Genomic DNA, 26,311 nt, shown 5'->3' on the forward strand with positions numbered 1-26,311 from the left:
ATAGAGAGGCTGATCCCTGAGACTCTAAGGAAAGCAATAGATGGGGAAATGACTGATGGACATGCAGAAAGATCCAGACCCAGCGATGGGGAGAGAAGTCTCTGAGACAGAAAGTGACAAAGAGTTGAAAAGACAGCAGGGAGAAGCAGAGGCTCGGGAGCAAGAGGGAAAGACCTCAACGTAGCAAACAGAGGCAGAGGCAAAGAGAGGAACACGGACAGAAACACACAGAAGCAAAAACAGAAAAGACCAAGAGATAACACAGAGACTCAGAGCAGGGGCGGCCACACGCAGGTGGAGACGGACGCAGGGGCCCCTGCCTCGCCAGGGAGGTGATGGCCGACGTCGGGCAGATCTGAGAAATGTGGTGCCCGTGCCCTGCGGAGGGACAGACTGACAAAGCCAGGAGAAACTGGGCGGGGTCCGGGTGGGGTTGATGCCCGCAGGTCCAGGGCGGAGCGGGGAAAGGAGGGCGGGGCCGGCGGCGAGAAGGGGAAGGAAGCGGAGGTGCCGGGCGGGCGCGGGGCGCGGGCAGGAAGCAAGGAGGGGCGGCGGGGCTGGGGCCTCCGGAAAAACGCCCCAACTTCCTGCCCCGCCAGAGCCAGGAAGCGGGAGCCGGGACACCGGGCCCGGGATCGCCGAGCCCGACCTCGGGCGCCCCGCCGGTCACCACCCGCGCGGACACCAGGTACGCCGTCCCTGGCCCCGCCCGGCCTCCCTCCCCTCGGCTGCTAGGGGAAGTAGGGAGGAGGAGGGAGGGGGCTGGGCGCTGCCGGCCGTGGAGGGGCCTCCTAGCGGCCCGGTTGAGCCAGCGGCCGCCCCTCCCTGGGCCTCAGTTTTTCCATCTGTCAAAGGGGACAAAGAGAGGAGAAGTAATACTTGCTGAGGGCCCGGTAGGTGAGATGAGGGCTGCAAGCCCGGGGTCAGAGCTTCCCAACTGTCCGGCGGAGGACTGATGATCACTCCCATTGCACGGGTGGGGATACTGAGACCCAGGGAGTAAAACCAACTCGTCCCAAGGCACGCACATCGTGAGACTGAGTGAGCTGGGATTTGAACTCGCAGGTGCTTTTAGCCAAGTGCCGTCCTCCAAGTCCGCATACTTTAGAGCCACTCAAAAGGAAAAGTGGCGATAGGCCATAGGCTGTCTTGAAGCTGAAAGTTGCAGAACGCGTTTGAAAGCATTTTTTGGAAAGGTCTTTTTCTGGGTTGGGTCAGGAATTATACCTTGGGAAATAGGTTGTAGGGGACAAAAACTGGAGATCGTTCCCCATTGTACTCATGGGAAGACTGAGGCCCGGGAAGAGGTATTTCGTTTTCTCCAGGTACCGCTGCATGTCAGATGGAAAGGATTTTGTTTTGCAGCCCCAGCAGAAAGTGTGCGGGGGTGTCTGGGGGGACTGCAGGGAGAATTAATGTATAGGTGTTGGGAATTCAAATGGTCCCACGTTAGGGCGGCGAGATAGGACAGGGACCCCAGTCTGGGGGGATGGCTAAGGGTCGGGGCGACTCGAATTGAACGAACACTGATCTGGGGGCTGGAACTATCCCCGCCTCCGGCCTGGGGGCGGGGGGCGGGGGGCGGGGCCCAGGAGAGTGACGGGGGCAGTCGAGACCCGGAAACGCCAGCCCTCCTAGACAGGCCAGAGCGGCCCTATCTGGCCTGCGTGGCTCAGCGGAGAGCTAGAGCGGCCGGCAAGGAGGAGTAGAGTTTTCTGGGCTGGAGCCCGGCAGGAGCAGGCTAGAACGGCTGGCGGGAGGAGTGGAGCTGGACGCAAAGGCCGACTCTGGGCTGGCTAGAGCGACTCCGAGTCGGGGGTGGGGGAGCCCGGAGCCGGCGCGCGGAGGCTTCGGTTCTGGCTGCTGCGGTGCTTCGCCTCCGACCTGGAGCAGGTGAGGGACGCGGCCCCCGCGGGCGTCAGACCCTGACTCCGCACGTCCTCCCCAGCATCCCTGACCATGCACGCTGCCAAGTCCCGTGTAGGATTTAGGGCCCGTGTACACCCGCCACGTCCTACATATGATTTGGGGCTTGTGTAGACCTGCCACGTTCCATATAGATCACTAGGTCCTACAGACGCTCTAAGGTTCCTGATTGCCCCGCGTGGAGGTGCAGCTCCTTACAGACTGGGGGTTTCGATACATCAGTATCATCTGCTAGAATCTGGGGCCTTGTAGACTGTGGGTCTCGGGGACCACCAAACTCCCCTATAGAATTCTGTTCCCCTTTTAAATCTCCAGAGGTCCCACACACTGGCTTCTTTCCCTTATGGACTTAACGATCCTGTGGACCAAGGATCCTTGTAAACCACCATGTGTCAAACAGAATCTGGGGCCTTATGCATTCCAAGGACTAACCTTGACTACTCTGTGTTTTAGTTTCTTTAAGGCTCCCAGAGGTTCTTGGAGACCAGGGCCATCCACTCAATATCTTATAGACCCTGAACTGTGAGTCACTCAGTCGTGTCCGGCTCTTTTCTACCCCATGGACTGTACAGCCCGCCAGGCTTCTCTGTCCATGGAATTCTCCAGGCAAGAATACTGGAGTGGGTAGCTATTCCCTTCTCCAGGGGATTTCCCTGACCCAGGGATTGAACCCGGTCTCCTCCTTATTGCCGGCAGATTCTTTGTGGTCTAAGCCACCAGGAAAGCCTGTTGTAGACCCTGAGCCTGCATAATACGCAGGCACCCATGTAGTCCTTGCGCATGCCCACTTTGTTCTCAGACCCCCACCGTTAAGGACCTTGTCAACCTGCCCTCATCTCCACAGCCCCATGCACACAGCACCCTCTCTGCTGAACCTCAGGCCTTGTCAGTTGCCTTTAGATCCATCTGACCGATTCCACCTATCACTCTAACTTTGCAGGACTCCTTCATGCCCCATCTTTTAAGGAGCCACCCTCCTCCCCAATCCTCTCTGAGCCCAGGCCTCTGTGGAGCAGCTGAGTCCAGTCTGAACTCTTGCCCAGATCACAGTGTCCACATACCCGGATACCATAGGGAGACCTCCTGTGTCTCAGCTTTGATTGAGATTTCAGTTTCCTAAGGTGGGGGTGTGGATTCCCTATGCTCTCAAAGCAGCACATTCTGGGAGTTAAATGCATAAACTCTGGAGCCGGTCTGCCTGGGTCAGAATCCTGGCAGTGCTTCTTATAAGCTGTGCCTCAGTTTCCTCCTCTGTAAAATGGGAATAATAGCAGTAATAAGAAAACTGCCCAGGGTCACTGAGAGGATTGAGTTTATACTTGTCAAGCACTAATACTGTACTTCATGGCACTTAGTGCATATTCCACGTTAGCTATTATTTCCTATCATGGTGTTGAGGAATGAAGGAAGTAATACATATCAAGTGCATGTTCCCAGGCCTGCCTGGCACCTAAGCATTTGCTCAGATAAACCTGTGTCCTTGCCTTGGCCCTCTTGGAATCACCCCTGCCTCTGTCGAACTTTTTCCACCCACCCCTGAGTGGAATGAGTATGGACCCTCCGTGTCCATGGTCATGCCTTCCAGCCCAGAAGCTGCAGCTGGTGGCCTGGTGAAGGCTTTCTGTCTCGGATGGGAGTAATAACAGCACAGGGCTGCTTGTGGTCATGAGGCTTCAGTGAGTTACTCTGTGAGAAGCACTTAGAGCAGCGCCTAGCACACTGTAAGTGCAGTGTAAGTTCAGCTCTCATAATAAATAATTACTACTATTCTTCTGCCTTGGTTTGCAACTTTATTTATGTGAACGTTTAACAATGCTCAGATCTGAAGTCACCCAAGCTTGGATGTTGGACAAACACACTTTATAGAAAAGAATCAAAATGAGGCCTGCTTGGGTGAGCCCATAGGATGGCACTTGGACACTCCAGAAGGCATCATTGTTTAATGATCAGAGTCAAAAGGCCGGCTGCCGTTTATTGAGTGCTAGGGAGGAGGCCAGTGGAAGAGGAGAAGGATCAGACTCGGCGACTAGGGTTATAAATAGCTTTGGGCTGTGGGGAGAACCACCCCTCACCCCGGTGGTGCACCCCACCCGTTTCCACAGCTCCTTCCTGCCTGACACACGGGCTCAAGTGGCATTAGTCAGACTAATTAAGAACACCGAAGATGTCGGTGGGAAGACACAGGGAGACGGGGAGATTCTAAGAGAGACAAGATGGGAGAGACAGTGAGAGATGGGAGAGAGAGAGGGGGGAGACAGCGAGCGACACGGACAGGTGTGGGGACAGTGGCTGCAGGAACCAGGCGTGGGGAGACAGAGGCTGAGAAGAGCGAGGAGGGAAGACAGGGAGCAAGAGAAGACGGCGGGGCCTCGGCGGATGTGGGGGGAGGGGAGGCAGAGATGGTGGGAAAAAATGAGCCGGGTCTGAAGGAAGGGAGAGAGAAAATGAAGAATCAGGGAGGAAAGAGGCAAAAGACAGGAGGCAGACTCCAGCGAGAGACAGCCAGGGAGCTCTGGCTGGGGAGAGGCAAGCTGGCAGACAGACAGACAGACGGGACAGGTGGATGTGGGGTGAGGGAGACAGAGGCACCTGGGGGGATGAGCTATCTGACGACCGTCCCTTACTTTCTGGGATGGGAGCCGGAAAGATGCCAGGGCCCCAGGAAGAGAAGTGGCTTCGAGGCCCCTTGGTCCCTGAAGGCGGAGGGTTTGCAGTTTTGTTTTCTTCTGTGGAGACAGCTGGGGGTTGGGGGATTTGCCATTGTGATTTCCTGTCACAGGAAGTGGGGCTGGTGGGTTCAGAGGCTACATCCTGCCCCAAGTCTGTCGCAGGTCAGAGGCAAGCCCCCACACCCCAGTTATCTCCCTCCCAGCTCCCCTCTAACTTTTCCAACTCTGTTGGCCTGCAAGCCCTGCCCCCCTTGGACCCAACTCCCCAACCCCTCCTCCCTTACTTAGATCCAAGAGCCCCCAGGCCCTTCCTCCATCAGGGGACCCCAAATCGCAGGCTCCTGGGCCACAGCTCTCTCATGGACCCAGGCTCCCGTCCTCCAGCTCCCCCCCACACGCGGCTCCCTGTCCTCGGGCTCCCCGCCCTGGCTGGCCTCTGAAGGGCTCTTTGTCGCCACACAGAGGCCCCATTGAGCTGTGGAGGCCGGGATGGGGGGGAGAGGAGGCTGTTTACTCACCTTCGCACCTGGGCCAGGAATCTGTGAGTAACCGCCCTGCTCTCCTTGCCTCCCACCCCTCTAACCGCGGCCCCTCCTCTTCCCCCAGCCCGGCAGAGCCCATGGAGGCAGAAGACGGCGCCCGAGGGGCGGTGAGTGCAGAGGGCCGAGGGGTGAGGGGACTGGGAAGGTGGGGGGGGGGTGCTGTGTGGCGGGGAGCAATGGGGGCTGAAGCCATCCCTCCCCTTCCACAGCCCCCAGGGCCCCCCCGACCCGGCCTGGTGCCCGTCAGCATCATCGGGGCAGAGGACGAGGATTTTGAGATTGAGTTGAAGACGGTGAGAGGGAGGCGGGCTGGAAAAGCCTCTGTCTCAGGCTCCCCGGGGCCCCAGCCCTCAAGCCCTATCCTCAGCGTCCCCTCCCGCTTACACCCTGTTCTCCATCCTCTGATGCTGTCATTCGGCCTCCTGTCTCTGCCCATCTCTCTCTCTTTTTTAAGGATGTCTTTAGTTTATTTTTTGGTTGTGCTGGGTCTTCACTGCTGAGCTCGGGCTTTCTCTAGTTGTGGCAAGTGAGGGGGTGGTGCTTCCCTTTGTTGCCGTGCGTGGGCTTCTCAATTGCAGTGGCCTCTCTCCTGTTGCGGAGCACAGGCTCTAGGCGCATGCGGGCTTCCGTAGTTGCTGCACGTGGGCTCAGTAGTTGAGGCGCCCGGGCTTAATTGCTCTGCAACATGTGGGGTCCTCCCAGACCCGGGATCGAACTTGGCATCCCTTGCATTGCAAGACAGATTTTTAACCACAGGACCACCAGGGAAGCCCCCATGTCTCTTTCATCTTCCTAGTACCTCCTTCCTCATCCCCTCACCCCATCCTGAGTGCCCGTTTCGATATTACAGCACAAACTGTCAGCCGGTTTACTCTGATCGCAGTTTTTATCGCTGCCCACTCCCCGTAATGACCGCGCAGATCCTCGTTCCATCTCTCCTGATTTCTCTCCTCACCACCCACCGTTAGAACATGAAGTCTCATCCATCCTCCCCACCCCCTGACTGGCCACCATCCCAGCAGTGGCACCATCAGCACCCCCACCCCCCAGCTTGGGTCCTTTGGGGGAAGTGTCCGGGAAGAGGGGCGGTGATCAAGCCCCAAGCCCCTCCTCTGCTCCCCTCTGTCTCACTCCCTTCCCCACCCCTCAGAACCCCGAGGAACAAAACAACCAGTTCCAGAACCTGGATCAGGTGAAGCGGCGCCCGGCCCATCTCATGGCCCTCCTGCAGCACGTGGCCATGCAGTTTGAGCCAGGACCCCTGGTGAGGGCGGGGCTGGGGAGGCACGGGGGCGGGGCCGGAGAGACACGGGGCGGGGCTGGGACCGGCCGCAGTCTTGTGCTTTAGACCGGTGAGGATGAGTCAGGAGGGTCTGGGAAAGAGACCCAGAGCACACAGCTTGAGAGCCAGGAAGCCCGCCACGGGGTCCAGACAAGGTTGCAGCTGCCAGTGTAAATTTCTGAGCAAAGCAGGGCTCAGTCTCGCAGAGCAACAGAGAATCCAGCAGCCTGGAGGAAAACCGTGCCCCGGCTGCCCTCTGGTGCCCATGGCAGCATCACTCGTCAGTGACAGCGCCCTTAGCCCCAGAATCTTAATTCTCCGCAGGTGCCTCCAGTCAGTGCTTCAGGGCTGGTGGTTGAGAGAAAGCCAGTAGCCTTCTTGGGCCTAGGCAGCACAGCAGGCCCTGGTCCAGAAACAAGGAGACCGCTCCAAACAGCCCATGAGGCACAGAGGACGTAATGGATGCTACAGAAAACATATCAGGCAGAAAATACCGGGGAGGTGTGGATGCAGAGCCATACTGTCTGGGAGACGCCTGCAGAGTCTAGAGAACCCGGCAGGTGGCTCAGGGAGGAAGAAGCCCCAGTGCTGGCTGGAGAAGGCTCTGTGGACTGGGGTCCTGTCCCGTGAGGACCCCACGCAGCCCAGCATAGGCTGGGAGTTGGGCTTAGACCAGGGCACTGCTCTGTACTGGACGTGGGTCAAGAGTGCTTGACCATAGACCATAGCCCACCAGACTCCTCTGTCCATGGAATTCTCCAGGGAAGAATACTGGTGTGAGTAGCCATTCCCTTCTCCAGGGGATTCTTCCCAACCCAGGGGTCAAACACAGGTCTCTCACAAAACAGGCAGATTCTTCACCATCTGGAACCACCAGGGAAGCCCCCTCCAGAAAACAAGGAGACTGATGGAAGTGGCAGAAAAGGATGCCTGGGGGTGGCAGAGAGAAGGCTGTATTGACTGACTCCAAAGTTTCAGAAACAGGAAATCAGGAAATTGCCAGAAAAGTGCTGTCCCCGCTGCAGCCTCCCCTAATGCCTGAGGCACTGGCCCTCTGGGCAAAGGAGTCCCCCTGCTGAGCCTGAGTGTTTCTGGAACTTGAGCTCTTGGAGCTTAGCCCAGGGGTTGTGCTGGTTGCTGTGTCCCTTTCCAGATGTGGAAACTGAGGCCTCGCCAGGGCCAGGGGTGTGACTAACGCGACCCGGATGGCCTTTGGTGTTTTGAGATTTGTCCTCGTGCCGTTCCCTCACCTCACTGACTGGTGGAGCAGCCGGGAGATGGTTGTGGTCGCCTGGGCTGCTTCCTGTTAGCCTCAGATGGAGTTTTGATTTTTTTTTGCGGGGGGTGGGGAGTGGGAAGGGGGCAGGCATAGATTACTGGGGCGAGTCCTTAGCGACTGAGACCAGGTCCCTTACCCAATGAGAGTGTGCCAGGAGCCAGGACAGGTTGGAGGCCCCACAGCATTGCCACTGTCACCCAGCAGAGGGCGCCCTCCACAGGCAACCTCAGGGAGTGCTTGACGAATGAATGAGTGAGCGAGCATCACTAGTCCTTCTGTTTATGTGATCAGCCCCGCTGTGTGCTAGGCCCTGAGACACCGATGAATCAGAACCTCCTGGCTGACACACACACACACACACACACACCCTTGAGTAACACAGTATTGCTTGTCAATGGAGAGTCGCAGAGACAAACTGCCAGAAATCCAATCCCAGTTTTGTCACTTACTAGCTGTTTTCTCATCTGCAACAACGGGATAATGATGGTCCTCCCCATGGTTGAACAGATTAATGCAGGTAGAGGGTTTGGACAGTGTCGGGGATGCACTGAGCCCTCTTAGTATAGCTGGGGACGGTGATGGTTGTAACAGCAGCAGCAGCGAGAAGACAGACCAAAGAACCATTTCACAGGAGAGAAACTTAAGGGGATGGTGCAGTGGCCCTGGGCAGCCGTGCGGGAGTCAGGTGTGGGGATGCGGGACATCAGGGAGCACTTCCCAGAGGGTTTGCACCCCGAGGCTTTCCAAGGGGCAGTGCGGTTTGAGGGGGGGAAGAGGATGGGTCACGCTCTGTGTCCCGCAGCTCTGCTGCCTGCATGCGGACATGCTCGGCTCCCTGGGCCCCAAGGAGTTCAAGAAGGCCTTCATCGACTTCTACCACAGCTTCCTGGATAAGCACTCGGTGAGAGACCCCTTCTAGGGCCCCCGCCCCCCATCCCCAACCCCCTGGGCAGCCACCCTGCTCCTCCCAAGCTCCACCCTGCTGAGGACAGCATGAAGGGAGGCCTGGCCCGCCCGGTGGGAGACCTCGTGCCAGCCTGGCTCTCCATCCACTGCTCCTCCCATCAGAGCACGGTTCCCACCTGCTGCCTGGGCTACCATCCCTTCATCCCATCACAGCTGCCCCTTCACCACTGCGTCCTCCCTTCACTCCATTCTCTCTCCTGAGCAGATTCTACGAGTGATGGTCCCTCCCTCCGTGGCCTTTGAACTTGGTAAGGAAATGAAAGGGGACTTTGGGGTGAGGGAGAGGTCGTGAGCAGGGACCAGGAGCGCCCCCGGGGTGGGAGGCCATGCTCTCACCACAGTCCTTGGACAGCGGAGATGCCTTCCTTTCTAACTGCCACCCCAGCCCCAGAAAGCAGGGCTGTCAGAGTCCAAGGGTGGGCAGGGCTAGGGGCGGACTCACGGCCCAGGGAACTGGCCCCCAGCCCGGGCCCCATTGTCCCCGCAGACCGCACGCGGCCTGACCTCTTCCCTGAGGACCTCCAGCGACAGTTCGTGCAGGAGGTGGTGCAGAGCCAGCAGGTAGCCGTGGTCCGGCAGCTGGAGGACTTTCGCTCCAAGAAGCTCATGGGCATGACACCCTGGGAGCAGGAGCTGGCCCAGCTGGGGGCCTGGGTGGCGCGGGACCGTGCCAGCTATGAGGCCCGGGAGCGGCACCTGGCTGAGCGGCAACTGACCCACCTGGAGGAGATGCAGTAAGTGGGGCAGGTCTCTCCTTAGCCCAGGGGGCACCCTCTGCTATCCCATCCTCGTCCCATCCGCTTCCAGGCTTCCTCTTCAGCTTCAGGGGTCATTTCCATGCATTTGGTTTCCTCTCCTAACTTCTGGGGCCCTTGTGTACACGCTTCAGTCATGTCCAGTTCTTTGCAACCCCATGGACTGTAGCCCATCAGGCTTCTCTTGTCCATGGGGATCTCCAGGCAAAAATACTGGAATGGGTTGCCATGCCCTCCTCCAGGGGCCCTTCCTGACCCAAGGATCAAACCTGTGTCTCTTGTCTATCTGCATTGCCAGGCAGGTTCTTTACCACTGGTGCCACCTGGGAAGCCTTCGCATGTTCACCCATCTGGTTTTGCATCTTCCCTTCCCAGCTTGGGGGCCCCTCCCAGTTCCCAGGTCTCATCCGTGGTCTTGTACTCAGGCCTAGGCTTTGGGGCCTGCCCTTGCAACCCCCACCGCCCAAGTGAGGGTCTCTCCTCCAGCAACTGTCCGTCCCAGATGCTTTGGCAGAGTGCCCCCCTCCCCAACTCCGTCCCAGCTTTGAAGGGGACAGTGACCTGTTGTGCTGGGTAGTCAGGGACCCCAGGCCTAGCACATTGCTCACAGACTTTTTCTTCTTCTTACAGGCACACCATCTCTAATGATGAGGAGAAGAGGTGATGGAAACAGAGGCCCGCAGGGAGGCCTGAGGCGGGGTGGTCTACCTGGGGGCCTGAGTGTTGAGCTGCATGCCTGGCTCCGTTGCCCAAAACCTCCTCTCTCTCCCTTTGCTCAGATGCTCAGCAGGAGGTGGTTGTGGGGATGGGGTGGGAGGCGAGCGGAGGGAAGCTGTGGGGGCGGCAGGGTCCCTGCGTCCTTGGGAGCCTGCATGTCTGTCCGTGCGCCCTCACTGTCCCCTCCTCACAGTGCTGCTGTGGTCAATGCCATCAGCCTGTACATGCGGCACCTTGGGGTGCGGACCAAGAGTGGGGACAAGAAGTCCGGGAGGAATTTCTTTCGGAAAAAGGTGCTTCCCTGAGTGCCCAAACCTGGCCCTTTCCTCCCCAGAGAAGGCCTTCCCCCCTCCACACCAGGAAACCTCTACGCCCCTGAGATTTGAGCCCTCTGTTGACATCGGTCCAGAAATGCCAAGCCCCTTCTCACCCCCTTCCCCAGATGATAGGGAACCGGCGGTCAGATGAACCGACAAAGACCAAGAAAGGCCTGAGCAGCTTCCTAGATGCCGCCCGCTGGAACCGGGGAGAGCCCCAGGGTGAGGTGCCCAGCCTTGGCCTTGCCCCGACTTCCCCGTGTTGCCCCCACCTCACGGTCCCATCTCTCGTTTCAGCCCCAGATTTTCGACACCTGAAGGTCGAGGTTGATGGTAATGGTCCTGAATCTAGAGCATCATCCATCCTGGGGACCTAAGAGGGGAGGTGGGGGGACCCACAAGGTTTGAAGGAGGAGGGGCGAGGGGCTAGGACTCCTGGGTCCAAGGGTGGAGGAGGGGTCTCCTAGGCGATGGGGAGGACCTTAGCCTCTTAGATCGCACCGGCCCTTGTGGATTTGAGTCACTTGATTCTCATACTCTGTTTTCTCCCTCAATACGTCCCCAGCTGAGAAGCCGGGCCTTACAGAACGTAAGGGAGGTCAGGGGGCGCCTTCCCGGGACCGGAATCTCGGAGGCCCTGGGCAGGACAGCCCTGGAGTTTCTCTGCACCCTCTGTCTGGGGACAGCCCTGACCGGGAGCCAGGTGAATTTCCTATACCCCCCAGCAGAACAGCCCCTTGGTCCTCCGCCCTCACTGCTTCTTGCCACCAGTGTTACTGATAACCACTTCCTTCCCCTGGTTTACCCTTTCCATGGTTTTCCTCCTAAGCTCTGACCTCTGTCCTGGTGATGGATTTCCCCACCTCCTTGGACTACATTTCCCATCAGCCCCCATGGTTTCATTTCCCAGAACCCTCTAAGTCCATGGCCGATCAACCCCCTTAGATGGTGAACCTGGCTGCTCCATGGAAAGGTCTCCCACTCCTTGTGTGATGCCCCCCAGAAAGCCACTTGGCCAGGGCCTGGGTTCAAATCCTGGTTCTGCATTTTACTTGTGTCAGATCTTAGAAGCCCCTCCTCTCTCTGAATCTCAGCCTCCTCCCCTCTAAATGGGATACATTCTCTTCCCACTAGTCCCAATGAAGTGTTGGGAGAATGAATGAACGTGGAGGCATCCAGTCTCCTCTTCAAGTGGGAGACTGGCACCCCAGTTTTGCAATATCTTCACCCACTGGGCCCTAGCTGCCCATGGCCCTGTTTTCAGAGCTCTTTCCATCTGTCTGTGCATGTGCTTAATCATTCAGTCGTGTCCGACTCTTTGCAACCCCATGGACTGTACGGTCCAGGGAATTCTCCAGGCCAGAAATAATGGAGTGGATAGCCTTTCCCTTCTCCAGGGGATCTTCCCAGCCCAGGGATCGATTCCAGGTCTCCCGCATTGCAGGCAGATTCTTTACCAGCTTCCATCTGTCTGTCCCCCACTAAAATACAGAGCAGCCACATGGTGTTGGCCAGGCAGTGGATGGTTCAAGGAATGGAGGCCCCCAGGGTGTAGGGGGGTGTGAGTCTCACCACCGCAGGGGCCTTCCAGCCAACCTTGCTTCCCCCCTCACATGGTCCCCACAGGTGTTGATGCCCTCCTGGAGGTGGGGGACCCGCCCCCGCAGGGCCCAGCCAGCCTGGACACCCCAGCGCCCCCAGAGACCGCGGAGGAGGGTGCCGACACAGAGAGGTGCCCGGGGCTGGGCGCAGGCTGGGCGGGGGAGGGTACGTGTTGGGAGTCGTGCTGCCACTTGCACCTGCCTGTCCCCAGCCGAGCCGTCTCCACTCTGCCCTGCTCCTCCCTCTTCGCCTCCTCTCCCTTCTTCCTCTGCTCTGTCTTTCCTCACCTCTCCCTTCATTCCTTCTTCCCCCCTTTCTCCTCCCCTTCTTCCTCTCCCTCTTTCACTGATTTTTTCTCCTCTCCCCTGCTCCCTTTTCTCTCCTTTCCTCCCCCTTCCTCTTTTTCCACTTTACTCCCTCTCGGCTCTCCCCGGCCCCTCTCCCTCTGCCCCTACTACCACCCCTCTCCTCCATCCGTCCCCTCACCCCCCCCACCCATTCTTAAGCCTCCAGCCCAGCCTCCTTGCTCCTGCCTCCCAGCGCCCCCTCCCTCCCTCGCCCCAGCCCTCTGTGCTCCATGCCCGGGGGCCCTGTCCTCCTCACAGTTGGGGGGCAGGCTCTGCCCCCTGCCAGTCCTCGTGCTGCTGCTTTGGGGACCCTGTGGTGGGTGGGGGAGGTGAGTCGGGTTCCCTCTGGGTCCACCTCTGACCCTGTCCCCCTCTCTCCCCAGAAAGTGGAAGAGGTGGGTGCCTGGGCCCTGGGTGGGGGGAGGGCTAGCCCCTCCCCCATTTCTCCTAGCCCCTCCCCTCCCCCCAGGGGCCACCCTTTCCCCTTCACCCCTGTGAGGGGTGGGTGGGGACACCACCCTCCCAGCCGAAGAGCTAAGTATTGAAACCCCCCTCCCCGCCTTGCCTCCTGGCTCTGCCCCCATCCCCCTGCCTCAGGGAAGGGAGGGGGCAGTCCTTTGCTCCCTACTGGGTTCCCCGTCCCTGTCCCTCCCCCACCAGTTTCAGTATCCCTTCTGACCACCCCCCACTGCCCCTGCCCCCCCAAAGTTACACTGGTCCTTCTGACTCTCTCCTCTCTTCTGTTGCATGTTTGATCCCTGTCCCGGTCCCTCCCATCTCCCTCCCTGTCTCTCCCTGTCCTGGTCTCTCCCCGTCTCTCCCTGTCCTGGTCTCTCCCCGTCTATCTCTGCCTGTTCTGGTCTCTCCCCGTCTCTCCCCGTCTGTCCCTGTCCCGGTCTCTCCCCGTCTCTCCCTGTCTCTCCCTGTCCCGGTCTCTCCCCGTCTCTCCCTGTCCTGGTCTCTCCCTGTCTCTGTCCGGGCCTGACTCTGTCCTTGGCCTCGGGGTCCAGGCTGTCAGGGCGTCTGGGGCGCTCAGAGAGCCTGCGGGTGAGTGACCGCCGCCGGCCTTCCCGGGGCAGCCTCGGGGCTAAGGGCCGGGGTGGGGGCCGCTCCCGGAGCGACGTGGACATGGACCCCAGCTCCGCCACGGCCGTGCTTGGCCCTGCCCGACGAGCCACGTACGTCACTCCCCCCACCCCCGCCCCCCGCATCCACCGAGGCAGCCTGGAGAGTCAGGGAGGCCAGGGTGGGGGATATCGGATGCTGAGGTCACTGTGGGCTCCAGTGGTCACAGGAGAGGGGTGAGCCGCTGCTTTCCAGAGATCTGGGGGCCGGTCCGCAGCTCGGCCGCCCTAGGGGATGGGCGTGGAAGGAGTCAAAGGCTCTTTCCTGGGATGCCCTGAGCCAGGCAGCTGATGAGGCCTCTGTCCCACAGCCCGGAGCCTGGAGACGAGGGGGAGCCGGGCCGTTCGGGACTAGAGCTGGAACCGGAGGAGCCGCCTGGCTGGCGAGAGCTTGTCCCCCAGGACATTCTGCACAGCCTGCCTAGGAGCCAGGTGAAGCGGCAGGAGGTCATCAGCGGTGAGTGCCACCTCCTCCAGCCCACTGCGGCCAAGGACACAGCCCACCTCTGGCAAAGACAGACGCAGGGGGATGGCCGTCTTGGTGTTGCTTACACCAGAGCTTGAAGGCCACCCAGTTCTCTCCGAGGGCCATTTGTTAGCTAAACTGTAGAACATCCCAGGGAAGGAATGGGAAGGCAGCTGTTGGGAGTAACATTTCCAAGGAATTTATTCTGTTTTGGCCACGCTGCGTGGCATGTGGGATCTTAGTTTCCTGACCAGGGATTGAACCCACGCTCTCTCCCTGCAATGGAAACACAGAATTGTAACCACTGGGCTGCCCGGGAAATCCCCTCTAAAGAATTTTTTGTAGTGCAGGACAGTGTTGACGTGAACAGCCAGAAACAGTCTATAAAAGTTGCATTTCTAGCAGAAGCCTTTGTCTCCTTGTTTGTGAAATGTGGGCAGTGATAACTCCTCCCTTAAAAGCCCCACAGAGATAAAGATGAGATGATTCATGCATTCATCACAGTGATGGGTCCAGGGACAGAGCATTCAGCTGTAACTGCTATTACAACTATGATCTTAAGCACTCAGGGGAGAAAAAGATTCCCACCCAGAAAAGTTTGGGAAGATAATATATTTTTAGCAATGCTTGCTTCTGAGCTGAGAGATACCATTTTTGTCTTAATTCTTCCCTGTGATTTCAAATTGTGTCTGTGTTGAGAGAGGTTTGCCAGATGTAGAGTGTTTTGGGAAACTCATTTGGAAGTTAATTTACAGATTATTTAGTGGTTGAGAAGGATTCTCATTCAGAAGTTTTAGGGCGGTGGTTAGATGCCCTTTGGGTCACAGATCCTTCTGAGGATAATGATCAAAACATTCCCAGTGCCATCTGATAGAATTTTCTGGAATGATGGTAACATGCAATAAATATCTGTCTGTACTTTCCAACATGGTAACCACCAGCCACATAACAGCTGTTGAGCATTTAAAGCGTGGTGAGCACAACTGAGAGCTGAATTTTACATTATATTTCATTTTAATTAAGCAAAATTTAAGAGTTATTGGCATAGTTAGTGGCTACCACATTGGACAGCATGGCAGTTTCTCTCACCAAAAATATATGCATACTTAACATACAAAATCATGCATTTAGTCTCTTGGGATTTGAGGGATCACTGGAACTCAGGCATGCACCCCCTGGACCCCCCTGGATCCCAGGCCATCAACCTGTCAGAGAGTCATTGTGCCAGAAACAGCCTGAGAAACTTGCTGGATGGTTAGACTTGAAATGCAGCTGCAGGCAGTGAGGCGACCAACTTGTCCCCAATTTTCCTGGGACTGTCCTGGTTTTGGGACTTCCCAGGTGGTGCAGTTGGTAAATAATCTGCCTGCCAATGCAGGAGATGCCAGAGATATGGGTTCGATTCTTGGGTTGGGAAAATTCCCTGGAGAAGGAAATGGCAACCTGCTCCAGTATTGCCTGGGAAATCCCATGGGTGGAGGAACCTGGTGGGCTACAGTCCATGGGATCACAGAGAGTCAGACATGACTGAGCGTGCATGCCCACACGGCCTAGTTTTAGCACTGAAAATCTCATGTCCCGGGAAACCCATGGTATGAGGCAAACTGGGACTGCTGGTCCCCTTGGCTGGCTGCAACTGCCATATGGGAAAGGCAGTGGGGTGGAGGAATTCTCAGTGGCTATTTCAGGGGCGAGTGGCTCCACCCAGAGTCATCCTTGTGCCATCCCCTCCCCACCCTGCCTCTGAGAGGGCCTTCCCACACCCCCAGAGTCTGCATGCTCCCTAACTCCAACTGACTCCTGTCTGCTGTCCCCACAGAGCTCCTGGTGACGGAGGCGGCCCATGTGCGCATGCTCCGCGTGCTCCACGACCTCTTCTATCAGCCCATGGCAGAGGGGGGCTACTTCTCCCAGCAGGAGCTCCAGACCATCTTCCCCAGCCTGGACGAGCTCATCGAGGTGCATTGTGAGTGCGGGACTGTGGCCCTGTCATCGTTCCACCTGCCAGCTCTCTGTTCCGTTGCCTTGCCGTTGATCCCGGGCAGCCTCTGGTCTAGCACTGGGGAGGGCCACACTCCAGATCCCCAGATCCCCAGAGCTCACCTCCTAGGGACACATCATCAACAGGCATGGGGCGGGGAGTGGGGGGGTGGGAGGCGGTCACTGGCCCCAAGGATCCAACACACCCACCTGCGGCCCGAGCCCCCACCCCCCAGCATCCGACCAGCTCTGCATCCAATCTTGGGGACTCTGACAGAACACCACCTTTCCTCTCTGCTCCCTACAGCCCTATTCCTTGATTGCCTGATGAAGCGGAGGCAGGACAGTGGCTACCTCGTCGAGGAGATCGGAGATGTGCTGCTGGCCCGGGTGAGAGCCCCGCCCAGATACCGCCCACTTGCCCCGCCCCCTCCACTGCCCTGCCCCGCCCCGCCCTCTCTGCCTGGCTGGGGACCTGGGACCCAGGCCCCTGCGCATCCAAGCCCCAGGGGTCTGGACCTCTAGCTCTGTCCTCCATCCCACCTGAGACACCCTCCCTGACCTGCCTCTCGCTGTAGTTCGATGGTGCCGAGGGCTCGTGGTTCCAGAAGATCTCCTCCCGCTTCTGCAGCCGCCAGTCATTCGCCTTAGAGCAGCTCAAAAGCAAACAGCGCAAGGAACCCCGGTTCTGTACCTTCGTGCAGGTGAGGTGGGGTGGGGGGGTGGGGTTTCTAGGCCCCAGGGTCCCTGGGGAGGGTGGCCGGCGTCCTGGTGTCTCAGCGCTGCCATTCCTCCAGGAAGCCGAGAGCCGGCCCCGGTGCCGCCGGCTGCAGCTCAAGGACATGATCCCCACGGAGATGCAGCGTCTGACCAAGTACCCGCTGCTTCTGCAGAGCATCGCGCAGAATACAGGTAGAAAGAGCAGCCCCGCCCCGTCCTTCCGGACCCTGGCTCTCCGGCCTCCAGCCTTGGCCCCAGGACCCCGAGCTTCCAGGGTTGGGGTTCACCCAAGGGCCGGTCTTCCACTTTCCCCACAGAAGAGTCAGCGGAACGGGAGAAAGTGGAGCGGGCAGCCGAGTGTTGCCGGGAAATTCTGCAACACGTCAACTATGCCGTTCGGGACATGGAGGACCTGCTGGTGAGCCGGGTGGGGCCCTGAGCAGGGGCGGTGGGGCGAGCATGTGCAGGGGTCTGTGGAAGCCAGTGACCCTCCCTCCCTGCCCCTAGCGGCTCAAGGATTATCAGAGGCGCCTGGATTTGACCCACCTGCGGCAGAGCAATGACCCCATGCTGAGCGAATTCAAGGTGCCCTCCCCGCTCCCCTCCCCTCCTCTCACCCTACCCTGGGCATTCTCTGATAGCACACCCAGGAAGCAAGAGGGGCCCCTCAGCTCTGACCCCACCCCCCTCATTTCCCAGTGGGGAATGAACTGACCTGACCGACCCCCCCCCCCCCCCCGTGGTCATCCCCACCTTCCCCCGCCCCACCATCGGCTTCACCGGCCATCACCCCTTCCTGCCTGCCTCCAGAACTTAGACATCACCAGGAAGAGGCTGATCCACGAGGGCCCACTGACGTGGAGGGTGACGAAGGACAAGGCTGTGGGTGAGCGCCAGGACAGCGAGCAGGGTGGGGGTAGAGGGGTCCCTTGGGGCCAGGGTGTCAGGTGGGGGTGCTGAGCCCTGCCCCCCAACCCGCAGAGGTGCACGTGCTGCTGCTGGATGACCTGCTGCTGCTGCTTCAGCGCCAGGACGACCGGTTCTTGCTTAAGTCGCACAGCCGGACGCTGACGCCCACGCCCGACGGCAAGACCATGCTGCGGCCGGTGCTGCGGCTCACCTCCGCCATGACCCGCGAGGTGGCCACCGGTGAGCCCCAGGGCACTGCCGTCCCCAGGATGGCGGAGGAACCCTCCGAAGAGCTGGGCGCGCATGCTCTGTGACCAGGGGGGCTAGCTGGCCGCCCTGAGGCTGAGGCTGGGGGCGGGGGCGGGCAGATCCTGGACTGGACACTGCCAGGGTGCCAGGCTGGCTTGTGAATTTTATTAAGTTAAATGGGAAACTGCCCCCAGGTTTTTGCACAGAAGAGCTGCCAGTTCTAAGTAGTATTTTGAAAAGATGCCCTGGCCCCATCTTGGGGGCTGTAGGGAGCAGGGATTGAAACCTGGTGGGGCCATGGTGGTGGGAGGGGTGCTGGAGGTCTTGGAGGTAGAGCTGACAGAGCTGTCATTTCCTGATTAGATGAGGGAGGGCTCCGGACGGGGGCAGAGTAGGTGAGTTGAGTCCTGGGAGCCGTAAAGTCATAGAGGATTTCCCCAGGTGCATGTTGGGGTGACCCTGGCTTTGAGCCTCACTTTTCCCTCCCCCTGCAGATCACAAAGCCTTCTATGTCATTTTTACCTGGGACCATGAGGCCCAGATATACGAGCTGGTGGCGCAGACAGTGTCCGAGAGGAGGATGTGAGTGGGTCTGGATTCCTGGAGCGGGTGGAGGAGGAGAAGGAGGCCCGGGCCCCAGGGTCTCTGGGGACAAGGTGGGGGTGGGATGTCCTGGCCCAGGGTCTGGGGGCTCTGACGGCCCAGGGGGCTGGCCTGTCTCCTCAGCTGGTGTACCATCATCACCGAGACTGCTGGATGCCTGAAGGTCCCCGCCCCCACCTCCCGACCAAAACACCGGCCCGGCCCCAGCAGGTGAGGGGGCCAGGGGAGGGAACCAGAGGTCAAGGGGCAGCCTCCCTATGTGTCCCCAGAACCCGAGCTCCAGCCCAGTCTCCATGTGTGTGCATGTGCACATGTGTGTCTGTGTGCATGCATGTGAAGGTGTGTGCCGGTGTGCACCCACCCCACCACGGCCCATCTGTCTCCGATCCAGGCCTCTCTGTCTTCCACTGGCCAAGCCTCTCTGTCTCCCTGTCTCCCAAACTCGACCTCTGTCTCTATCTCCGGACCTCCCTGCCTTCCCCACCTCCAGCTCCCTGTCTCCCTGCCCCTGCTGCCCACCAGGGCCAGGGCGGTGGGGTCACCCAGCACTTGCTCCCCCCAGCACCCGTGAACCCCTGCTTAGCAGCTCCGAAAACGGCAATGGCAGCCGAGAGATGCCCCCAGTGGATGGTGAGCCTAGATAGAGGGGCGATGAGTGGGGGTGGGGGGCTCCACAGGAAGCCTGGCAGGGACTGAGCCCCTTCTCCCCAACCCAGGCCGGATGGAGAGACTCTTCAACTCCCTCCTGCCCTTCTGCAGACAAGGCCTTGAGGGCCAGCTCGCTGCCAAGGCCCTTCAGAAAGGTAGCTCAGCCCCACCTGCGCAGGGCGGCCACCGCCTGCCCCCACGCTGCTTTCCCACCCGCCTGTGCTCAGCCGCTGGAAGCAAACCCACCCAGTCCACCCTGTGCACAGCCCCAGGCTGCACCAGCCTCCTTGGTGGCCCCAAGTCCCTCTGCCTCCTGCAGCCCCTGTCCCTTCCTGACCTTCAGTTCAGCCTCTCTCCGGGGCCCATCTCTGTGCTTGGTGCCCTGCCCCTCAGCCCGTTTCACACCCCTGCAGGCCTCCTCACATTCCCCAGCCCCTCCCACAGGTCTGGCTAGCCAGAAGCTCATTCCCACCGTAGGCCCACACCCATCCCCGGCTACATCTCCCAGCCCTCTTCCCCCCACCTCTGACTCTGTCCCCTCACCCCTGTCCAGTGCTGACCCTGAAACAGCTCCTGTTGCCTTCGGAGGAAGACAGCGGGGCAGGACCTCCCCTCGAGGGGGATGGGGTCCCAGGGGGCGGTCCCTCAAGCCCAACGCAGCATCAGGAAATTCGGGAGGAGCTGCTCAGCCTGGAGGAGACCATTAAGCAGCTGGAGGTGGTGTGGCCTGGGGGTGGGAGTGGGGAGGAAGGGGCTGACTAAGTAGAAACCCTTCTCACTGATGATCCCCCAAAACCAGGAGGTGGAGGAGGAGTTTTGCCGCCTGAGACTCCTCCTGTCTCAGCTTGGGGAGAACAGCGTCCCCCAGTCTGGCTGTACCTGAGGCCCCCTGCCCCAGGCAGGTTAGTGGGGGGCCGGGGGAGCCGGGCACAGGCCAGAGAGGAGGCGCCCGAGTGACCCCACTGGATGCTAACAGCTGCCTAGCCCTGTCCGTTTCTCTCCGTCCATCTTTGACTTTCTGCATCTCCCCACTCCGCCTCCTGTCTCCATCTCTGTTTCTCTGGCTCTTCTGTGCTTCTTCCCCACCCGCCCTCCCACCCTGTCCGTCTCTCCCCATCTCCCTTCTGCTCCTGCCTCTCCCCTGCCCCCAGGCCTTTCGCAAGAAGGAGAGGGCCACCCGCCACCGCTCGACCACCGACCACCCAGACCACCGACCACCCAGACCACCGACCACCCAGCATCTCCAACCCCAGGGGCCTGAGGAGAGGGAGCCGGGCTGCCCCGGGCCATGCCTTGGGGGGTGGGGGGTGCCCAGATGGGATCACTGCCCCCCGCCACCTCCCACGGGCTTTGGCCTTCTCTCCCTCCCACTTGGGGGACTCAGGGCTTCATTCCGGGGGGGCCCCACCTGGCTCCCATTCCTGGGCCATCTCAGTATTGCCTGGGTGGGGGGGGTGGCCAAACCCTCCAACCCCCACCCCCAAGTGCCTTTGCTCTGTTTTTATACCCTGAATTGGAGGTTTATTTTTTAATATATATTATCTAAGGAGAGGTCTGAGTGTGTGAGGGCGGGGAAGGGCCCCAGAATGGCGTCTGGAACCCCCCCAAGACTGTCTGGCATTGCTTCCTCCGTCTGTCCCACCGCGTTGCCTCTGCGTTCATCCAATCCCGTGTCTTAACGTTGACTCCCCAGGGCTGCCCGCCCCCCTCAACACACACACCTCTTGCGGTCCTCACCCCCAAGCCCCCTTGGTCATCCATGCCGATGCTGGGTATCCAGCATCTCACACTTCTTTCCGTTTGTTTATTTTTGTAGTAAATCTCTGGGGGTGGCTGATGGGGGCCAGGGGGAGGGGGGCCCTCCTGGGTGGGGGCTGGGGGCGGGGTTATTGCTCTGAGCTCCCTGTCCCCAGGGGGCCTTTGGGGAGGGGTGGGGGGCGGGCGTCAGCACTGGGGCCACACGAACACTCAGGTCACAGCACAGGGCCAGGTGGGTGGGGGGAGGCTGGGCGCCATATTGCACTTCAGGGGGTGGGGGTCAGGCGGGGACCCCCCTCCGCTCAAACTGGAGCCTGGGGAGGAGGCTGGAGGTCATCGTGTCCCCTCCCCTCGCCGGAGAGGGGAGGTGAGACCCCCCAGTCTGGGGCTGGGAAGAAGCCTGGGGCAGCCATGTGCCCGGGCCCAGCCTCCGGCAGGACATCAAGGACAGACCGGGCCACGGAAGAGGCCCCGCGGGTCTCCGCCCCGGCAGAATCCATCTCCCCGCAGCGGTTCAGCTGCCGACCCCCTCTTTGCCCGCCTTGGCCTTGGGGGGCACGGGGAGGCCCTCGTCACCGTCACTGTCAGAGCTGCAGCCACTGACGTCGGTAATCTCCAGCTCCGAGTCGCTGTCCTCCTTCCCACCCAGCGCAGCCTCTGGACCCCCGGCCCCCGGGAGCGCCAGGCGCTGGGCCACGGCCAGGCCCGCGGGGCGCTCCGGGCCCAGGCCCTCCCCTGTGGCGGCCAGCAGGGGCGTGGCAGTGGGGCCGCCCCCTGCCCCTGCCGAGGGCAGGTGGCCCAGGGAACTGGCCAGGGGGTTGGGGTAGAAGTGTGGTGGGTAGAGAGGCGGGGGCAGCTTGGGGAAGGGGCCAGTGAGGTACGGGCTGAAGTTCCAGGGGTGCTCAGGGAAGGCGCGGCTGAAGTGTCCCAGCAGGCCAGGGGGCTTGGAGTAGCCGGTGGCACCTGGGGAGGTGACAGGCAGAGGGGGTCAGGCAGGCTGGCTCATTCCTCCCTGCCGTGTTCCACCTGATTTTTCCCATCGTCCTCCCATGGCATCTCCCCACCCTCACGTGGGTCCCCTCATTTCCACCCCCCTGCCTGCCTCCCATTCATTTAGTGCCCCCCAAAAGCTCTGCTGTCCGCTTGACCCCTTCTATAGCTTCCCTCCTCTGCTTCACCTCACATCCTCTGACTTTCAGAGACACACACGCGCATGCACACATGCACACGCACACACACAGCCTCGCCCACAGCATCCTGGCTCCTCCTCCATCTATCTTTGCCCACTTTCTTCCCTCACACACGTGCAGCATGCCTGCCCACCCCCCGCCCCCACCCTGGGGGCACCCCTGGACCCCAGGCCCTTACCGGAGCCCAGGAATGGGAAAGGGCTGTCTAGACGCAGCTTGTCTGTCTCGGGAGTGAAAAGGGGTGCCCGGGTCCCCGGCTCTCCCAGGCGTGGAGCAGAGAACAGGGTCTGCAGGGTCTAGAGAGGGAGGTGAGGGAATAGGTACCGCTCAGACAGGCTGTTCCTGCCCCAGGGGCTTCAGGGCTTGGGGACCCCAAGATCCGAACTCACTTCGGGGGTGAGGGGAGGAGCATCTGGGCCAGGCGCTCCCCCAAAAGGACCAGGGGTCAGCAGAAGCGGGGAGCCCGTGGTGGCGGCCGCCATGTCCAACAACGGGTAATTGACGAGCACAACTTTGCTGAAATTGAACTTGTAGGTGAACCTCTTCCCTTTGGTCTTGTGGAGAATCCGTTTATTGTAGTAGTAGCTGTGAGCAGAGGGAGGACACTGATGTGGGGGGTGGGACCCCAGGAAGTGAAGGCAGAGCCCCCAACACTTGCTTGGTGCCCAACACAGGGCACAACAGCTTGGGGAAACTGAGGCCAAAGTCACAGGGCCAGACAGGGGCTGGGGCCTGTGTGGCTCCAAAGCCCAGGGCTCTGGTCCTTCACTCACAAGTGGGTACTTAGGGTAGCTACAGGCGAAGAGCCCTGTGCGCTGGGATCCCGAAGGATTCTGCCCCCAAGAAGTTGAGGGAAAGCCCCCAGGGGACAGGGCCCCAGAGGGACAGTGAGGGGAGAGGGGTGAGGTCCCCAGCCCCTCCTCACCGCAGCGCCCGGCTCAGCTTGTCATAATTCATGTGGGGCTTGCACTTCCGGATGCCCCAGAGCCGAGCCACCTCGTCGGGGTCCTTGATGACAAACTCCCCGTAGTCCCCCTGCCAGGCGATGACACCCTGGTACTCCTCTTTCTGCAGCAGCTCCAGGATGAAGTGCCACAGCTGGATCTGCCTGGAGCCGGGGGACGACTCCGGCTTGTAGGCCCAATCCGGGAAGGCAAAGCCTGGGGACGGGAGGCAGAAGAGCGGCCCCAGGTCAGGGCGCCGAGTCTGGGATTTGGGGGAGCAGGAGGTATCCCCCTCTTCCCTGACCCCTGGTCTCTGATGAGCAGCCTCAGGCATCTTTGGGGAGCTGATGCCCACTCTCCACACCCCACTTGGTGTCCGGTCCCCAGACTGTCCAGAGGGAGAGAACTCAGTGTCCAGGGGCCCTGGGTTGGCACTTGCAGCCCAATCTCCTGCCTTGGCACAGCTGGGCCGGAGGGCGGCAGGGACCAGATTCCCCTGTCCTTGACGCTGGGGCGGAGGGTCTGGGAGGGGCTTGCAGGAAAGGGCACGCCCTCCACTTCGTTCTTCTGTGCCGCCCAGCCTGGTCCTGCCCTGCGAGGTCTGATCTCTAGTGCACTCTGAACGGCCCCTGATTCCTGCTGTCTCTTCTCCCTGTCCCTTGTCCATCTCTCCCCAAAGTTCACCACCCTGCACCCCTCCACCGCCCGGGCTGACCTCACCCTGGGACATCCAGGCTGGGCCTGCATACACGTGTGCCTCCGTACCCGTCCATGTATTTATACCTATCACTTCCCTGTGTCCCCGCCCTGCCTCTGCCATGTCGGTCTGAGAGCACGTGTGTGTGCAGACACCCACAGCACACAACCTGTCACACAGACATCCACTCCCCCTGGAGGGACCCCCTGGCTGTACCAGAGAGCCACACTCCCGCCGGAGCACGACACTACAATCGTGCCACTGAGGGAGACACGCCAGACACACATGATTGCACATCTCGGGCCCCTCAGCACTGGGACCCGCTAACAACACAACTGTGATGAGAGACACACAGAACCCCAAAGGCCCAAATGAAACACCATGTGGTGGAGACCGTGAGTGCTACACCAAGACGCATGTGTCAACCCGACAGTCACACCCTCGTGACACCCTAACGGTACAGCAGCCCCCCACCCCCGCCCCCACTACAAGCATCCAACTCTTTTTTTTTTCACCTCCTGAGATCTTAGTTCCCAACCAGGGATTGAACCCACGCCCCCTGCAGTGGACGCTCAGATTCCTAACTGCTGGACCTCCAGGGAAGTCCCACAACCAGCTCTTAGCATCCACAGCTCCGATGAGCGCCCTGCATCCCAGTGTCCAGGCATACAGATGCTAGGTGGAGACCAAGGGGCTTGCCCACCCTTAAATCTCACCTCCTACCTACAAGGCCCCAGGCCCTGGGTCCCACTTCTCCTGTGCCACAGCCTCTGTCCCCATCCCCCTCCTCAGAGACCCGAGACCCAGGCATGAAAACAGAAGGCAGAATTAGCCTACAGTCCGCAGAGAGCCCTGCAGGAAAGGAAGGTGGTTGGGGTGGCGGGGGCAGGGTCTCTGAGCTGAGAGATTGTTGGTATCCACTTGCTGGTGTGGTCTCAAGACAGTTCCTTGCCCTCTCTGGCTTGTTAGAATTTCAGGGATGGGAGGCAAGGAGAAGCAGGGTTGCAGCCAGGCTGCCCGGGGTCTGCCCGAGGCTGGCAAAGGCCAGGTAGTTTCCTCCCTAAAGAGAGAATTTCTCTCTCAACTCTGTCTGGGGTCTTTCTCATCTAAGAAGACAGCCGAATCAACAACACATGCTCTCTGGCCCATTCCACACCCGGAACACGTCCTAGCGGCTGTATCACACAGACACGCCCAAACGACCCCAAAGATGACAACACGAAGACACACAACACGGCCTGTCCTCCATGCGTGTTCTCGGGTGTGCTGTACGTCCCGACCCACAAACACAACGAGACGGAGGAGGACCCACAACCTCGGCACACAGACACACACACACATCAAGACACACAGCCCCCAGGGTGCAGCCACACTCAGTGACAGAAAGAACCAGCCCCACACCCCAGACACAGACACAGCCCCCGACACAGGCCTGGGGGACCTCCCACCCACCCACCCACGCAACCCAAAATGCAGCAAGATTAGACCTCCGTTTGGTTCAGAATACCACACACCATGGAAGGAGCAGTCAAAGGCTCTTTGCCTACTGAGGAAAGCTGGCAGACAACCCACCCCCCAACCTGGAATTGTGGACATTCAGAGTCCCAAAGACACACAGCACACCCAGTCTGTAGACACTCGGGTGACCTCGGACATGCATGGACAAGCAGGCAGAACCAGTTCAACAAAGAGATGGACACACATTTCCCCGGCGGAAACTGGAGGGTGACCCAGAGACACACGCCGGGATCCTAAATAACCAGCATGGAGTCTGTCTCGTCTCTCTGCCTGGTGGTGTACACACACACACACACACACACACACACACACACACACACACACACACCTCTCCCTCTCACTGCCCATCTGTGGGGCGTGTGACTTGGACTCAAATGCACGTCCAAGTCTTACTGTCCTCCACATCCCTGGTCTGGGTGTCCACTTCCAAGCAAGCCGTCCTCTTTCCCACTCCAGCTGGTTGGGCCGAGTCTCCGTGTCCCCCTGCCTGGGTCGTCCGGTCTGTCCACTTGTCCACCAGCGCCTGGTCTAGTGCCCCCTCTCGTCCCCAGTCCTGCGCCATCAGCGCCCATCTGTCTCCAGTCTCCCTGCTTCTCTTTGCCTGCAGGTCCTGGGTGGAAGCAGATTGCGGCCGGCCGAGACCCCAGGTCTTCAGGCCCCAGCATCCTTGTCCCGCTCAGACCTCCACACCTCACCTGTCTTCCAAAAGACCCTCGTGTCCCAGCAGGCAGGGGGCAGGAACATCTGGCCGTGAAGTTTTTAGCCAAGTTTTTCACTAAGGGGTGGGATTCAGGCAGCTCTGACCAAGACCCCGGGCAGATGGAGGAAAGACAGTGAGAGGTGCAGAAAGGAGAGGCCAGAGGGCTGGGAAGGTCCCAGGGCTGGGGAAAGGGTGGGGTAGGTCTGGGCCAGTTACCAGGGGTCCAGAGAGCCGGCAGGGCGGGTGGGGCGAAGAGAAGGTCGGAGACACAGCTACAGTCCATGGTGGAGCCAGCCCTGCAGAGAGGCCAGACAGACAGACGGATGAGGACAGGATGGAGCAAGCAAGAGAGACAGACCAAGTCAGTCGGGGGCTGGCAATGCCGGGGGACGTCCCCCTCCAC

At 60.0% G+C, this 26,311-nt stretch overlaps 2 protein-coding genes across 6 annotated transcripts; one reads left to right on the forward strand and one right to left on the reverse strand.

The window, feature by feature from the left end:
* The first annotated feature begins 496 nt into the window (after positions 1–496).
* ARHGEF1 (Rho guanine nucleotide exchange factor 1) lies at positions 497–20,341 on the forward strand. 5 transcript variants are annotated; one of them, XM_070450770.1, is made up of 30 exons: positions 497–688; positions 5,202–5,244; positions 5,347–5,430; positions 6,288–6,401; positions 8,501–8,599; positions 8,870–8,912; positions 9,152–9,398; positions 10,050–10,079; positions 10,330–10,429; positions 10,579–10,675; positions 10,751–10,786; positions 11,019–11,156; positions 12,080–12,185; positions 13,413–13,580; positions 13,838–13,983; positions 15,812–15,958; positions 16,280–16,362; positions 16,551–16,676; positions 16,770–16,884; positions 17,010–17,110; positions 17,200–17,277; positions 17,503–17,578; positions 17,674–17,841; positions 18,345–18,432; positions 18,577–18,663; positions 19,016–19,083; positions 19,170–19,256; positions 19,655–19,818; positions 19,901–20,003; positions 20,253–20,341. In XM_070450770.1, exons 2-29 carry the CDS (start codon positions 5,215–5,217, stop codon positions 19,982–19,984), a joined length of 2,910 nt encoding a protein of 969 aa, XP_070306871.1. In that variant the 5' UTR covers positions 497–688; positions 5,202–5,214; the 3' UTR covers positions 19,985–20,003; positions 20,253–20,341. The 5 variants fall into 5 exon arrangements, with proteins under 5 accessions (XP_070306871.1, XP_070306872.1, XP_070306875.1 ...); XM_070450771.1 differs by lacking the exon at positions 497–688 and adding an exon at positions 1,651–1,893; XM_070450774.1 differs by lacking the exon at positions 497–688 and adding an exon at positions 3,836–4,151.
* Positions 20,342–21,092: 751 nt separating this feature from the next.
* Positions 21,093–25,770, reverse strand: ERFL (ETS repressor factor like). The gene is made up of 5 exons (XM_070451581.1): positions 25,602–25,770; positions 22,975–23,209; positions 22,439–22,634; positions 22,228–22,345; positions 21,093–21,822 (listed from the first exon to the last, which is right to left on the reverse strand). The coding sequence occupies exons 1-5, from the start codon at positions 25,768–25,770 to the stop codon at positions 21,374–21,376; spliced, it is 1,167 nt and encodes a 388-aa protein (XP_070307682.1). The 3' UTR covers positions 21,093–21,373.
* Between the last annotated feature and the right edge of the window lie 541 nt (positions 25,771–26,311).

This window comes from Odocoileus virginianus, chromosome 20, assembly GCF_023699985.2.
Source record: "Odocoileus virginianus isolate 20LAN1187 ecotype Illinois chromosome 20, Ovbor_1.2, whole genome shotgun sequence".
Classification (NCBI taxonomy): Eukaryota; Metazoa; Chordata; class Mammalia; order Artiodactyla; family Cervidae; genus Odocoileus; species Odocoileus virginianus.

Coding starts and splice junctions, on each gene's coding strand:
- ARHGEF1 (XM_070450770.1), top strand. CDS start 5,215: ATGGAGGCAGAAGACGGCGCCCGAGGGGCG. Junction 10,080..10,329: donor TCTAATGATGAGGAGAAGAG/GTGATGGAAACA, acceptor CCCTCCTCACAG/TGCTGCTGTGGTCAATGCCA. Junction 18,433..18,576: donor ACAGTGTCCGAGAGGAGGAT/GTGAGTGGGTCT, acceptor CTGTCTCCTCAG/CTGGTGTACCATCATCACCG.
- ERFL (XM_070451581.1), bottom strand. CDS start 25,770: ATGGCGCAGGACTGGGGACGAGAGGGGGCACTAGACCAGGCGCTGGTG. Junction 23,210..25,601: donor GACCAGGGATGTGGAGGACA/GTAAGACTTGGA, acceptor TCCCGTCCCCAG/GCTTTGCCTTCCCGGATTGG. Junction 22,346..22,438: donor CTCCTCCCCTCACCCCCGAA/GTGAGTTCGGAT, acceptor CTCCCTCTCTAG/ACCCTGCAGACCCTGTTCTC.